The sequence below is a fragment of the Nesoenas mayeri genome, assembly GCF_963082525.1.
Source record: "Nesoenas mayeri genome assembly, chromosome: 1".
NCBI lineage: Eukaryota > Metazoa > Chordata > Aves > Columbiformes > Columbidae > Nesoenas > Nesoenas mayeri.
Window position 1 is genome coordinate 184,199,926 of NC_137541.1, and position 14,711 is coordinate 184,214,636.

General features: G+C 45.1%; 1 protein-coding gene across 1 annotated transcript in view; it reads right to left on the reverse strand.

Moving 5' to 3' along the window:
• The window catches only part of KPNA3 (karyopherin subunit alpha 3), a 54,826-nt gene extending 45,088 nt beyond the window's left edge, over window positions 1-9,738 (reverse strand). Inside the window, exon 1 of the mRNA XM_080356329.1 lies at window positions 9,453-9,738. Within this exon, the coding sequence (XP_080212455.1) occupies window positions 9,453-9,536 (84 nt within the window). The 5' untranslated portion in view covers window positions 9,537-9,738. The remainder of the gene's footprint in view (window positions 1-9,452) is intronic.
• Between the last annotated feature and the right edge of the window lie 4,973 nt (window positions 9,739-14,711).

Here is a 14,711-nt window from a genome sequence, read left to right on the forward strand (position 1 = left end):
GTCTCTCTAAGACATGACACCACCTCTGTCTTCTAGAATTTCTAAGCAAGCATCCCTCCCATTCCCTTAGCGAGGGAGGAAAGTACACCAACCTGTCTACTCAAGCAGAACAGCTGATTGCCATTGCAAAAGAGCAGGAGTCCCTTTCCTCTTTTATAGTCTAGAATACCCCAATTCAGAGGTATAGGTACAGATTGTTCTAACAGATGTTGGCAGAAAACAAATGCACCACAGACTTCTAATGCCATACTTCATAGCAAAAATACTGTCTTTTCTTGTGTGCAGGACACAAAACCAGAAAGTAGCAGAGCAAAATTAAAATGATTATTCATGGTAACTAGCTGAAAACATCAGATGAAAATTTTGATTTTTAGATCAGCATAAAGATTTAAATAAATTCTTTTAAATGTAAAAACTTTTATAAAAATAGTAGATAACCACTTTCAAGAATCTAATTACAAAATCAAGTGTTTGGTCAAAAAGGTCTCACAGACTTCTGGGGCAAATGCCACAGAAGACCAGACACTCTTAAGCTTGCCAAATATTTATACTAGTTTCCCCTAGGAAGAAAAAAAAAAAAAAAAAAAAAAATAAAACCTTCTAGACTAAATACTAGCCAGATACCTTCTTGTGCAATCTATGTTTGAACAGACACTCCCTTTCCAGATACGTGAAGTCTTCAACTGTAATATCAAAGTACCTGACAACTATTCTATGATTCTATGATGTATTTATAAGCACCTCCCTGTGAAGAGAGAAAAAAGTCCTATTATTCCATCTATAAAATAGGAAACAATAATTGCAATTTGCATATATTCATAGGGTGCCATGAAAAAAACAACAAATCAAGTCCCTACAGAGCTAGTCTAAATTCAACCACAGCAAGGTGGTTTTTTTTTTTTATAATATTACATGGCTCAAATGAAATCAGATTTTTTTAATCTATTGTTTGAAAGATAAAAATCAAAAGGCAAAAAAAGATTAAACATGTTCTAGCTGTCTAATTAAATCTATGAAGAGATGATTCTGCTCAAGATGCAGGATAAAACAACAAACCCAGCTGACAACCCAGGAAGAAGATGGAGCATTAGGAATTAGAAAATACACTCCAATAACATTCCACAGTCTCTTATGAACCCTGTCAGCAACCATTCTGATTTAATAATTTTAGTATCCTGAAAGCTAGGTGCTTCTACCTCACTTTTTAACATGATATAAGCCCCGATTCCATGTTTCTGCTGTTTGAACATTTGGGGTATCATACTTTTTCTCCTTCAGGATACCTTCAGTTTCTAAAAATTCCAATTTATACATCCTTCCATAGAAAGGGTATCAGCTAGCCTTAAGAAGTCACTTAGACCACCAGAAGCAGTCTGGTTTTGATGAACAAGAACCAGTACAAAACTCCTTCAAACATCACAGCTATAGAGCCCACCAAAACACAGGTCCCACAGAGGTATAGTGGGCCATATCCCTACTGGCAATGGGCATGAGGAGAGGGTACTGCCAGATTCTGAACTGGTGACTCCTGATGCTCGAAAGCACCATCATCTTGGTTGTCTATGTCAGAGCTCCTTAAACATCTCTTCTTGTCTGGAAGGTTGTTCTTCGCTGTTGTTTATTCAGTGTTATGAAGACTACCCATTACCAGCCTACGTTCTCCTTGCATGCCTGACAAACAGTGGTTAACAGGATCCTGCTGACTCCTAGCAGGGCTCTCTCATTTCAAGATTCTCTCTTGATGTGGAAAGCCTTCTATATCTGGATGCAAGTCAGGTTTTTGGTGCAGAGAAATCACTACCACTGACGTTGCATCTAACAGTTGTGTGCAGGGAAAGCAGCAAGAAACCCCGATGCCAAAAAGCTTCACGCAAAGACAATATCTGCTGCTTAGGGTGACCTTAGCTTACCTGGGTGAGAGCTACAATGTCTCTCTGCATAATTCCATCAACTTTCTGACTTGCGCTGTAGTTGACTAGGAAAACAAAAGGGTCAGGGCATCCTGAGAACTGCAAACCTGAAATCTCACACTGCACCTGGCCAGGAATCCCTTACTGCATCTCTGAAAACCTGGCCAGAACTCGCTCGGGCACCCTGTCTGACCACCTTCTTCTCCTGCAAACATGCTTTAACTATGTTCCACACCAGCAGGTTTGCAATGATGCTCAAGCACTCACTAAAATACAGGGTGTTTCAAAAAGACAGACCTGATTTTTTACTTACATCATTTTGAAATTGGGTCCCCCTTTTTGAAACACCCTGAATATCTCTATCAGGGCTAACAAATGAGGAAGCCATTTCTCCAAGTCGATTTTGCAAATCACCTATTCCATCACTACCTCCAAAGTCCATCTTACTGTATCTGAAAATAACCAAAGTTAAAAACACAAAAGAAGAGATCCTTAGCTGGTTAGACATGACAGAATATAGGGAACAGAGTAATTTAGTAATAGGTCTTTGAATGGGGAAGATATTAATTTTGTCTCCTGTTCTGCTGCTATTTTTACAGTATATGTTCCTATTTTGTAATTGCTGTATTTATTAAACATACACACAAAATAAAGCTTAAAACTCACTGTAACATTTGTTTGACCTGAGAAAGGAGATGAGTGTCAGCTGACCCAGAAGAAACAATGTGGAGCTTCCCCCATAGATTTAATGGTGTCAACCTGACTGTGAAGAGATAATAATCCAACAGTTAAATATCACAAGACAAGGCGTACCTCCTCCCCTTCACACTGACCTCTATGAGCCAGCGCTGGTCTTCCCCAGACATGAAGGGCTTGGCTGAGGAAGCCAAGGGAGCAGAAAATTAAGGAAATACTAAAAGCTTTGAAACTACTTAACTCCAAGGCACCGCCAGCTCTGACACAGGACTAACTTCTTGGAAGAAACTAGCTCTTTTGACTACCCATGTCAAATTTTGTGAAATGGGAAGCAAAGCCCACAGATTCTACTGTTACAGAATTAATCGGGAATACAAATTCAGTATCAGAGTTCCACAATGCTGGGTATTTTGGAAGGAACTGATAGATCCTATTCTTAGAAAACATAGAGGTTTAGATTTCTTTTTCATTTCATGTCAGTTCATTTGGAAATTTGTCTTAACTACTTGATGACATGCCCCATCAGCTTCAATCAGTTTGTTGTTCCTTCTGGCCTAACCTTATAAATTAGATGCCTAATTTCACTTCCAACCCCACAATAAATACAGATTTGATCACTCACTTGTAGCTGGTACATCCTCCTAATCGCTGCCTTGTCAGATAACACAGTTTTAGAGGACAAAATGTGCTGCTTGGATTTGTGCTGGAATTGTGAAATATTATGAAAACCTAAAAGGATTTATGTGAAAATAGCTAAAGAGCTGTCAAAACTAGTATGCCAGTTATGCTGCTACCAACTTTGACCAGACTTTGACAGTTTACAAGTTAGAAATCAATCCCTTAATAGAAGCAGCTTTAGAGATATCAGTGCAACTGCTATGGCGTTACAAATACACAAGAATGAAGAAAAACAGATTCTGTAATTACAGGAAGATTAGCTAGGGCTTGGTATATCACAACAACAAATAGCAATAATTGGGCCTCAATACAGCAAGCAGCGATCCCAATCAGCTTATGAAGATTATGTTCATCATGAGATGCCATCTCCAAATTGTTTTCTGAAATAAACTATGGCTTCCTAAGGTATCTGTGTCTTTAAACATTTTAAAATGCAACACATTCAATTGATTTTTGACCTCGCAAGGAAAATACAAGACAGCATATTTAAGTGGAGCTAAATGTTGCTTGCTTTCTGCCAAGAGCCCAAAACATTTAACGGCATTGTACTACCTACTTGCAGATTAACTAAAGTTTGGAGAATTCTGTAGCAATAGCAACCAAGGAGGCTTCACACATCTACCTCTTACTTCTTACCCATGTTATTTTTTCCAAGGTACAAACACACACCTGTATTCTCCCAAAAGTATATTGGCCTGAGAGTGCAATAAGAAGCTGCAGGAGTCAGAGCTTAGAAACTCTGTGTGAAAGTGCTGGATCTTCTATTAAATCCAATTCTCAACAGGAAGCTACCTGACAGCTGTGTTTTCACTTAAACTATTGAGATTCACTGAGTCCATGAGATTATTAAGACAGCAGGTCTACAGTATCTCAAACCAACCTAAATCAGCTGTCCCAGCCCTATTCCCTCCCATCTCTTCCTTTTGCCAGTATCAGTTCCTGTACCAACAAAGTGAAAGGCAGAAAGCTGATCAATTTGTAAAAATTTGCTCCTGAAAGAAACCGAGTTGTTGTAGAGTATCTGGGAGTAAAAGGCTTTCTGGGATTGCTACAAGCCTTATTTGCTTCACGTAGTGTTTGAGGAGAGTACAGCAAAAAAACCAGTCAGTATCAGGCAATGAGCCGGTAGCATCACATCTGCTCATTCTTAACATTGCCCAGCTATGGTACCTCCACTACAATAAGCCTTTGACCAGAACATGGCTTTAAGACAACCTATACCTTTCTCAGATGCCCACAAACTACAGATTTGGCCTCCCCAGAATGACACTCTTCTGCTAGCAAAAAAAACCATGGCAGCATGACAGAAAAACGTGAATAAATTCAAGCATCCTCAAGAACTAGATCCACACTGTTAGCAAAGCAGCAACGGTAAATACACTGAAGCTGCCAGAGCTGATGATTGAGATCTGGGCTATGCGCAGTTTCTTCTTCTGCCTCATCTGGGGTCAGAATAAAGATACAGAATGTAAATGAATCCTTCAAAGTCCCTGGACCCAAAGGTGATACAGAGCAAAAGCTGATCCAGTTGCCCCCAAAAAACTCTAACTGGGGAAAAGACATGAGTGGCCAGGACTTCTGAAGCTTAAAATCAAACAGAGTAGGAGTAGATGAAAGATGACAGAATAGCTATATCTCCTTTTGGTGAATAGTCTTCAAAAATTTTCAGGAGGTTAATCCTATGGCCTAAACAACGTAAGTTCAAGGACTTGCATTCTTGACTTATGATTAGGGATGTGACAAATATACAAAAATGAAATTTTAATCCCCATCATTCAAGTGCTTTTACAGAAAGATATTTAGGCTATAATGTACTAAATCCTCACTAGTTCCTGTTGGTTTGGGTCTTTTGTCCTTTTGTTTGGTTGGTTTGGGTTTTGGCTTTGTTTGGTATTTGGTTGTGGGGTTTTTTTTGGTGGTGGTAGTGTTTGGGTTTTTTTGTGTGTGTGGTGTTTGTTGGGAGAGGAGGATGTTTAGCTTTTTGTTGTTGTTTTGTTTTTTAAATGAGTGCACATGGAGCTTTATTATTGAACCAGTATGCATTTTGCTAATTACATGACCGTATAGCCTCACTGCATTACATGCAAAAATAACAGTAAGTCATGCAGACAGCCCTACAAATTATAACATCTCCATTCATCAAGAATTTTTCCTCAGTTTTAGTCAGGGATGCTGACTAATCCCGACAAAAAGAAATGGGCTGGATTGTTTGATTTGTCACCTTAAACATCAGAACAATGATCCAACATATGGGTGCCTGCTATTGTAATAAAGAATAAGTAACACTTCTAGTCCAATAAGTTCGAGTAAAAAAGTCTAAGAAGGATATTACTAGGCAAAGAATGAAGCTGAAGAACTGTAAACAGAAAAATCAGAAGGCTCAAACTAGGCTTTCTTTTTTAAAAGCTAGTCTAGCTTAGATGTCAACATAAACAAAAAAATACAGCAGTTACAAGGATTATCACAAATTAAGTGACTGCAACTTTTCAGTCTTGTCCTATAAAGACTCAATTGTATTGGAATAATCAGTGCCATACACTTAGAAGAAACCCACTGAGACTTAAGACTACATGCCTATGATCAACACAGGAACACCTTCTCTTCATATATGAGACAATTTAAAAAGCCCTTTCACATCTCTGGAGAATATAAAATTGAGAAGGTTGTGCAGAGAAACTGTTCTGGCAGTCGTTTGTCCAAATGAAGCCACTAGTGTCTTGGCTCCTTTTCATTCAGCTCTGCAGGTTCAGGTTAGCTCTGTCTGCTGCTAATCACATGTCAGTACCTATAAAAATAGAAGAGTCTCACTAATAAAAACAAGAACACAAACTCGTATTACCTGAGTAATGCTTCATTTCTGGCATTTGATTTTCCTATTATCCCTTTTGGGGGCTAAATACTTTTTGGAATTATTAACAACCTCAAGATCAGAATTCCAGTTCTATATACACAACCTATCTCCCTAACAGAGGAAGCCAACACAAAGGTAAGAAACTTCCACCCAGACCTGAAACTATGAAATGTGCAGGTCAAGGATTCAGAAGCTTTGACTTCTGCTCAACAGATCCTTTTCTTTGCTATCAGAAAAGGAGCATAGTGAGAAGTTGCATGGGGTACTGAGACCTGTCTCAACATAAAACAAAAATAGTTATCTTTTCTTTCCCTTAAAACTGCATTAACAAAAAGCAAAGACAATTACATGGTATAAGAAACCTAGTAATAAAATCTGAGTTAACTACAAATTAAAGAAGTAAGTATTTTGGTCTGCCAGAAGAGTCTGTACCCAGAGGGGATCAGTAATAACTCATCAGTATTTATAAGAAGCCAAAGGAAGATTACTAAAGAATGTATTCAAACCTGATGAGTTTAAAGGTAGTGACTGTCTCCAGGCAGAAGGTGACTCAAATGCCACTGTTCTCAAACTGAACTTGAGAGCATATCTTAGGAATATCTTAGACCATGATTTATTACTCCATCATCCTAACCATTTATTTTATCTTTGGTGGAATTTGACAAAATGTGTAGATCAATGTCAATGATAGCACTGATGCCTCCTGGTTTCCAAAGTTAAATACAGAAAACTGGAGGAAGAATCTCTATTAAAAACTCCTTACTGTAGCACAGGCACCAAAACAATTGTATTTAATTGCTGACCATTGGGAATTATGTAGAATATTTGATTTAGAAAATAAACATTTTGTGGAGAACCGGTAACTTTCACTAAATACAGACAATTTGTCCAATCAGCAGGTCAGCCTGTGTACCAGTATTTCAACAGAAGCACAGTAAGTAATGTCAATTATACAACACTGCTGTGCTCCTTCATTCTCCACTATAAACTGAACTTATATTGTTTTACTTCTAGAGAGTTAAGTTAAAGCTTACCTGGAAGGGTACTTCTAACACAAACTTATTTAAATAAGTACCAGATCAGAAAAGAGGCAAAAAGGAGGTCTGGTAGAAAATTTCAGACATTTAACACAAATTAGGCTATTTTGAAAGACGCTGACACATTTCTAATCTTGTACAGTCCTTTAAATGAATCTAAATTTCATTTTAGCCTATCGCTATGTGTATACAACTTGTACATACTTCTGTGTTTCATCTGTTTGTTGCCCCTAAAAGAAAGATGCTTCTTAGATTTTAACCCTTTTCAAAAGCATGGATGAAACCTTTAACCACATTAACATTGTTGGAGCTATCTACTAAACAATCTCAGGCTCAGCCACAAAAAGAAGCCAGTCAGCACACTGGAAGATAACCCTAGAGGATATACTGCTCCCTAACAGCAAATACCCAATTCCAAAATAATTAATCCCCTTCAGGAGCTAAACTACCTTAGCTGGTCTGGTATAGCTAATTTCAGTAAAGCTCAGGCAGTCAATTCCCTTCTTCCCGCCGTAGAGGAAGATATTTAATTCCCCTAATCTCGGGCATGCTATAATATAAGCAAGTATGGATGGTAGATCAGTTCACACTAGGCACAAACATACCTAACCTTTCCCTGTTTAGAGGTTTGATGGATTCAGGCCAGTGACTGAGAAAGCAGCAGCAAAGTCAGTAATCAAGACAGGGAGATGAGACAAGGACAAAATGAATGAGGAGTAGTAGGAAGAGTCTCACTGGATGAGAAGGGGAAAAAGAAACCCCTCACGCCTCCTCCTTCCCCTGAAAAGCGAATGCTAAACAGAAGGATGGGCAATTTTTAGTTACTTTCTAACATTTCCTAAGGTTAGCCAGAAGTGTTGAAGTTACCATACCCTTTACACACAATATTTTCTGTGAAAAAGATTCACTGTCACCAAGTTAAACAAAAAATAAGATAAAGATAAGTTTACACCCTGAATGTCATCTTAAAGACACTGCTGCTGCTCAGCCTGACCTGCATAAAATTGTCTCCACCCAGACAATAGCAGCAGAGGTGTGGATTCTGCTAAGATATAAAATGTGCTTTCAAAGGACCAAAAATCAAGCCCTGCTGACCACAAAATTAAGTGATAAAATCAACAGAGGCATTGAAAATGCCCTCAGGTGAAGTCAAAGTAACCTGACACATTATCTAGGTTTTCACCCTAGCGCATCCTAATCCGATTTCAATACTAGTCTGATTCCAGAACAACTCCCTCCCCGCTCCTTTCCTATTACAGAAACTTAAAAACAAGATCTGGGATTGCCTCCCTTTTCAGTTGTGACTAGAACTGAAGATGTCCCCGGTAATGTCACATAGATTCAGAAGACCTTCGGAATACCTCCAGAGAATAAGCTTTCAACCACCCAGGGTCTCTCAAATTCGGGAAGAGTAAACTAATACCCCATTAGCCTTAATAAGCACCACACTCCTTCCCGATTTAGCTGGAGACGCCCAGCAGACGATTACTTTTGTGCCTACAAGTATTAAGGAAAAAAAAAAAAAAAAAAAAAAAAGAAAGAAAGAAAAAAAAAAAAGGTTGATTTAAGGCAATACAGGAAGCAAAATGGGCCAGCACGGTACCCGGTAAAAAGGCGGATCAGAGTGTGGGAGCGGCCCCTACCACCAGCACAGGCCTCCGTGTGCGGCAGCGGCACAGCGGGGCACGGGAGGACGGGCAGGGCAGCCCCTCGCCCCGGCGGAAGGGTTACCACCGCCCCGAGGGGCTGGCACAAAAGGCAGCCGACACCATTGTCCACCCCACCCGAGCCCCGATCCCGCCGCGCACGGGGGAGGGGGCCCGGGGAGGAGGCAGGACGGGAGGCAGCTGGGCCGGGAGCGAGGAGCGCTGCGGGAGGAGGGGACGCGGGGGGGGGGCGGGATGCATCCCCCCGCCTACCGGCCCTGCCCGGGCACCGCCGTCGGCGCGGGGGCCCAGCGGGCTCTCCCGAAGCCCGGCAAGCCGAGGAGGCGGCGAAGGGGGCGCGGCGAGGCCCGCCCGCCGGGGTTGCGCTTGGCCCGGCCGCGCCAACCCTTCCCCCCGCCGCCGCCTCCTTCGCCCCCCGCCGGCCGCGCCCGCATGACGGAGGAGAAAAATCCCCCGCGGGCGTTTTCCCCGCCGCCGCCCGCCCGCCCCGGGCGACGGCTCTCCGCCTCCTTCCCGCCGCCCGCCGGCGGCGACACGAGCGCGGCCAGGCCCCGGCCCCTCCTCTCGCCCGCCGGAGGCGGGGGCCGGGCCCGGCCGGGGACCCCGCACCTACCTCCACGTCGCGGCCCTTGTTCTTGAAGCTCTTGATGCGGTGGTTCTCCAGGCCCGCGGCGGCGGCGGCGGCGTTCTCGGCCATGGCGGCGGCGGCTCCCGGCGGCGGCGGCTCGCGGCTCCTGTGAGGCGGCTCCGGCGGCGGCTCCCGGCGGCTCGCGCGAGGGGCGGGCGCGGGGGGAGGAGAGGGGGGCGGGGGGACGCGGGACGCTCCGTGACGAGCGCGAGGCGGGGAGGGAGGGGGGAGAAGAGCGAAGAGGGGGGGCCGAGCGCGCGCGCCGTTGCTGAGTGACGGGGAGAGCGGCCGCGAGCCCACGTGACGTGGCGGGCGGGCCCCGCCAATCGCGGCGCCGCCGCCTCGCCCCGCCCGCCCCGCGTGACCGGCGCAGGGAGCCCTACGGGGCGGGGGCGCCGGTGCCGCACTGCATTCTGGGGGGTGTAGTCCTGGGGGGCGGTGGCCTCGCACGTGGAGCGGGCGGGAGCGCGCCCTGCTGGGCGGGCGGGGCCGCCGCCGGGCTCACGGCTCCGCCGCGGAGTTCCCGCTCGATGCTCAATCCTCTTGGGCTCCGGGAAACGCCCAGGGCGGCCGGGAGGCCCTGGCAGCGGTGCGGCCTCATGCTTCTGAGGGGCGCCAGGGCCTTACATGCCCCGTCCGGATCAACCCTGATGGGGCTGCGGTGGGTACAGGGCACCCCGGTCTCCAGGAAGCTCCCCGAGCCCTTGTTAGCTGCTGGTTTGTCCCCGCAGTGCGCTGTGCGGTGACCTCGCTGGCGTGGCTCACCCGCAGAGCCGGCCTCGGGTGGCTCTGCCAGCCAAGGGTGCACGGCGGGCCGCTCCGCACCTCCCTCAGCGCTGACATCCCTGTATGGTGCCTGGCATATGCTGCACGACAAGCACCCAGCAAATCCAGATGTTTTGGGAAGCCCCAAGTCTCCTTCAGCTCCCATGCCACACAAGGGAGCCCTACCTGGGAAGAAAATCCTGCACTTTGCGAACGTGCCCTTCGTGCCACACGTGCGCGTGGCAGCCCTGTGCGTCCCCGGGACGGTGTGCCTGCTGCAACGTGGAGCGCAAATAGTCTCTGCCAGACTAACAAGTTGCACCCAAATTGTCAAAACTACAGCAATCCCCCCGCCTGGGTCATTAGTGCAGGTCGAGATGGAGAGTCAGATGGGCACAGCAAGTTGGGTCAAACACAGCACCGCAAAGTCACACCTGGCATTTGCAGGCTAGAAAGAGGATGTGTGGGGGTGAAGTAACTGTAGGCAGTGGTAAGCAGTGATCTAACACCTTCCATAAAGCAGAGTATTATTTCTTTGGAGGACAAGTATCCAAGAAAACCAAAGCCCCAAAATAATGAAAACATATAATGTTAATATCTAACACACCTTATACTGCATCAGGTTCTGCAATAGGCCCTTATAGCTATATATAAGCTTTCCATACACCTCTTTCAGAGTCACTTCCTTTAATTGATAGCTCAGCTTTTTAATTGCCTTCCCCTAGCCCCTCTTTATGTTGTTCAAATGACTGTAACTTGTAACTCACAGTTCTGGCAAAACAAGGCTTGCAGCCTGGTGGAGATGAATAAAAATCTGGAAGACTAATGTTCTTCTTCACTGTCGTTCAGCTGTTTGCCAAATGTTGTTATCTGAGGGATCAATGTAGCATTTGCATCCCTGTTGTATCCAAGTATTTTCGGCTCCCAATGCACTTTCCTCTGTGTCTTTTCTCAACGGCTTTGTCTGGGTGTGCTGCACCATTATTACTAGCAGTGGAAGAGAAGAAGGAGCCAGGAGCAGGCAAAGCCCAAATGGCAGACTGATGTGACCAGCGTTTGTCAAGATCATTAACGTCAGAGATGGCTTCTAGGCTCTGGCACTTGCATTTTTGAAGGAGGATTGCATCCAGCTGTCTTCAAGGGAGCTGCTAAAGCAGATTCAGTAGCTGAGAACTTTGCTTTACCTGCCAGGGAAGGTGGCTGTAGCTGCCAGCTGTGGCTTACTCTGGCCTGCTAGGACATCAGAGCAATGCTGATGTGATCCCTGCAGGCAGGGGTGTTGCAGTTGTCCTCTGGAGGAGTTCCTCACCATTACCACAAACAAAAGAGGTTTGTTCAGCTTGTAATCTGTGTGGTAAAAGGAAAACTTGCAAATAAAAAATGGATTGCCTCCATACGGGGAAAACTCAATTTACCAATCCATAAATCTATACCCATTCTACTAGATAGTATTTATAGATACCATCGTGGTGATGTCTTTTCTTTCCCATTTCTTTCTATCCATATAAAAGCCTTTCAGAGTATCTATTAGTGCATTTCTGTAGTCTTAGTAGACACTCAGGAATTGAACACCTCTTAGATAGAGCAACATGGAAGTTTCTTGGTGGAGCTCTTGACTGCATAATTAAACTTGCATGTACTCAGAGAGAAAACATTTCAGTGTAGTTAAGCAAATACTACTTTTTGGCACTTTAATTAACAGACGATACTGAAATATAAGGAATGAGTACTTCACTGCTTTGAAAGCGGAATGAACAATGTGTTTCACTGTGGTCATTCTTCCTCACTATATGAGCTTCACATCACGTCAAGACCTGCAAGATATATGTTGGGGCCATGAACCCATTAGTGGAATTTACTGACCCCACACAGCCTCTCCGCTCTCCATTTCAGCCCCCTGCCCCAGCGAGGCTGCAGCAGTGCTGGTCTCCAGCTCCACCGCACCCCTGGCCCAGATGTGCAGGCTCATGTACTGGCTGGGCTGAAATAGGGCTCCTGGCTGATGGGAAGAGAGAATGGGAGGAAAACAGTCTGGTTAGAGCCAGCGAGGTCTGTGGGTGCCTTCAGTGCCACAACAACATAAACTTCATAGCTTAAGGAGCTATGTGGGGGAGAGATCTTTCATACTTCAAAATGTGGGGCAATAACAACTCTTCAGGTGTCCCATTTCTGAACAGTATTGAGCCGTGCTTGGTTTTGGGATGACCTGTTGGCTTCAGCAAGACAAAATGAACCCAGCAGGTGATATTGCCATATTTTAGGAAGTACAGGTGGTCAGCTCAGGAACCACCTGCAGCTCCAGAGTCAGAGGCCACTCACCCTGTGGTAGGCAGTCATTTGTTCTTCTGCAGTCAGTGATTTTGTCTATATCCACCAGTCAATACAGCTGCAAGAAAACCAGTATGTAAAAGAAATATAAAGAACCTGAGCCATGTTCTTGCTGGCAGTCTCTCTAAGAAGGATTGCGGAGATTTACATGCAGTGCTTCAAGATGCTACCTGCTGTCAGTCCCACCCTGCTAGCAGATGTTAGAAGGCGAGGCAGGAGAGGCAAATAAAACGTGTCAGCTCCTCAGCCTCTCTGTTCACAGCCACAAGCAGCTGAAGCCAAGACCTGAGGGGTGGAGGAGGTGTGGATGCCTCCCCAGCAGAGGAATGGGGCAGGTGTTGAGGTGGTATCATCTTAAACCACTGCTGCTGACTTGGCTACAAACCATCTGTCAAGAACATGCTGTAAAATCATGCAACTTGTCATTATAGAAAGGTACAAAGATTGTCACTTAAGCCATAAAGTTATCCTAAACCACTTGTGGGTCTCGTGTCTTCCTTGCCCATCTCAAAATGGGATGCCTAGGCATCTCTGGCTTGGGTTGCATGGCAGCTTTAACTATGTATTACCGTTGACATGGTAGACCAAGAGAAAGCTTTTTCCTACAAAATTTTCCACTGTTTGTGTGCTCTGTAACTTCCAGCAGGCATTAACTTTCACACCTTGCTTTCTTGTGTCTGTTAGAAGCAGTATAACTGGCACAGGCTCAGACATATGCACAGCCGGGGTCCCTGCTCCGATCGTCTCCAGCTGTTCCCACTGTACGGATAGCTCTCCAGCAACCAGCGTCTCATCGGATGTTGCTCTCTGACAAAAAGGGATGAGTAATGCATGAAGTAAACTGAGGCAAAGTCCCCTACAAACAATGCCCTCGCCATCCATTTTCCCTTAAGATACATGTATCATTTTGGTGAGTTATTAATGTACATTTGCAGTTCTCTCCTATCACTGAAGTAAAAATTGGTCTTCATAGGAAAAGAATTATGTTCTTACCTCATGGTAACGAAGGCTTAGTAATGAATGTGAAGTAAATCCTGGTAAAGACTCCAGCTTTGTCAAAGGCTGACATCAAATACTGTGAATGCTAAGAGGTAACACGCACTCAAGGAGACATGATCTAGGTCCATCAAAGAGAAGCCCATGGAAAGTTTCTGTGTACAAAGATCCACATACCCAGGTCAGGAAACTCCTAACATGAAAATGGTTGGAAGTTGGGAAAGTGCTGGGGAAAGCATCACTTCTTTTCCTGTTCTTATACTTTTCTTAAAACATCCATTTACTGGTGACTTTTGGACATGCAATGCTGAATAAGACAGGCTTCTGATCAGACCCACAATAGTCCTGAGATTTACAGCAGAAAGTGAGTACTCAGTGAACCACATCACTATGAACTTGGCACCTGAATACTCTCAGGCTACAGTGTGGTCTTCCAGTTTCAAAGCAGTAGGTTATGAGTGTCACCAGGCTGTCCTGTTACTGCTTGGCCCCTTTCACGCCAGGGTCTGGGTTCTCCAGTCACCCACCCTGGAGGCAGCTTGCCATGCGTCAGACTTCAGTGTGGGGTGAAAACAGCTGCTCTTTTGGCAGAAAACTCCAGTGACAGGCTAGGATAGTCCACACAAGGAAACCCTGTCCTGGCTACAGTGGGGGTATGTATGTCATCACATTTGGCTCTCTGATGTCTTTTCTCAGTCCTTCAACAGTGTCTCAATGGACCTGGCAGTCTTAAATACCTCTCTGCAGTGGTGCACCATATCCTGCTACCCATAGGCAGCACAGCCAATGGCACTTTGCAAAAACGGCTCCACTGGGTTGCCAGGAGGTGTGTGGGCTGGTGAGGTGCTCAGGGAAATGAGGACCCTCCTCAGTACGTCTGTGCCAGGATCAGTCCCAGAGAGCTGCCCTTGCTGCTGGGAGAAGTCGCTTCTGGGGGCAACACGAAGTGCTGGTGAAGGAGCTGGTGTGAGGCTGGCCTTGGAACAACCAGTGAACAGCCCAGGGTTGGGATTTATAAATGCCTCGTTATCTGCAGACCAGGAACAGAAGCACTGAGGGAGCAGCTGGCTGGTCTGCTAGCGTTTCCAGAATCTGGGGGATGTTGTTAGTGAAGGAGGAACTGTAAAACCTCTGGTTATTCATAGGTCCTCTGTG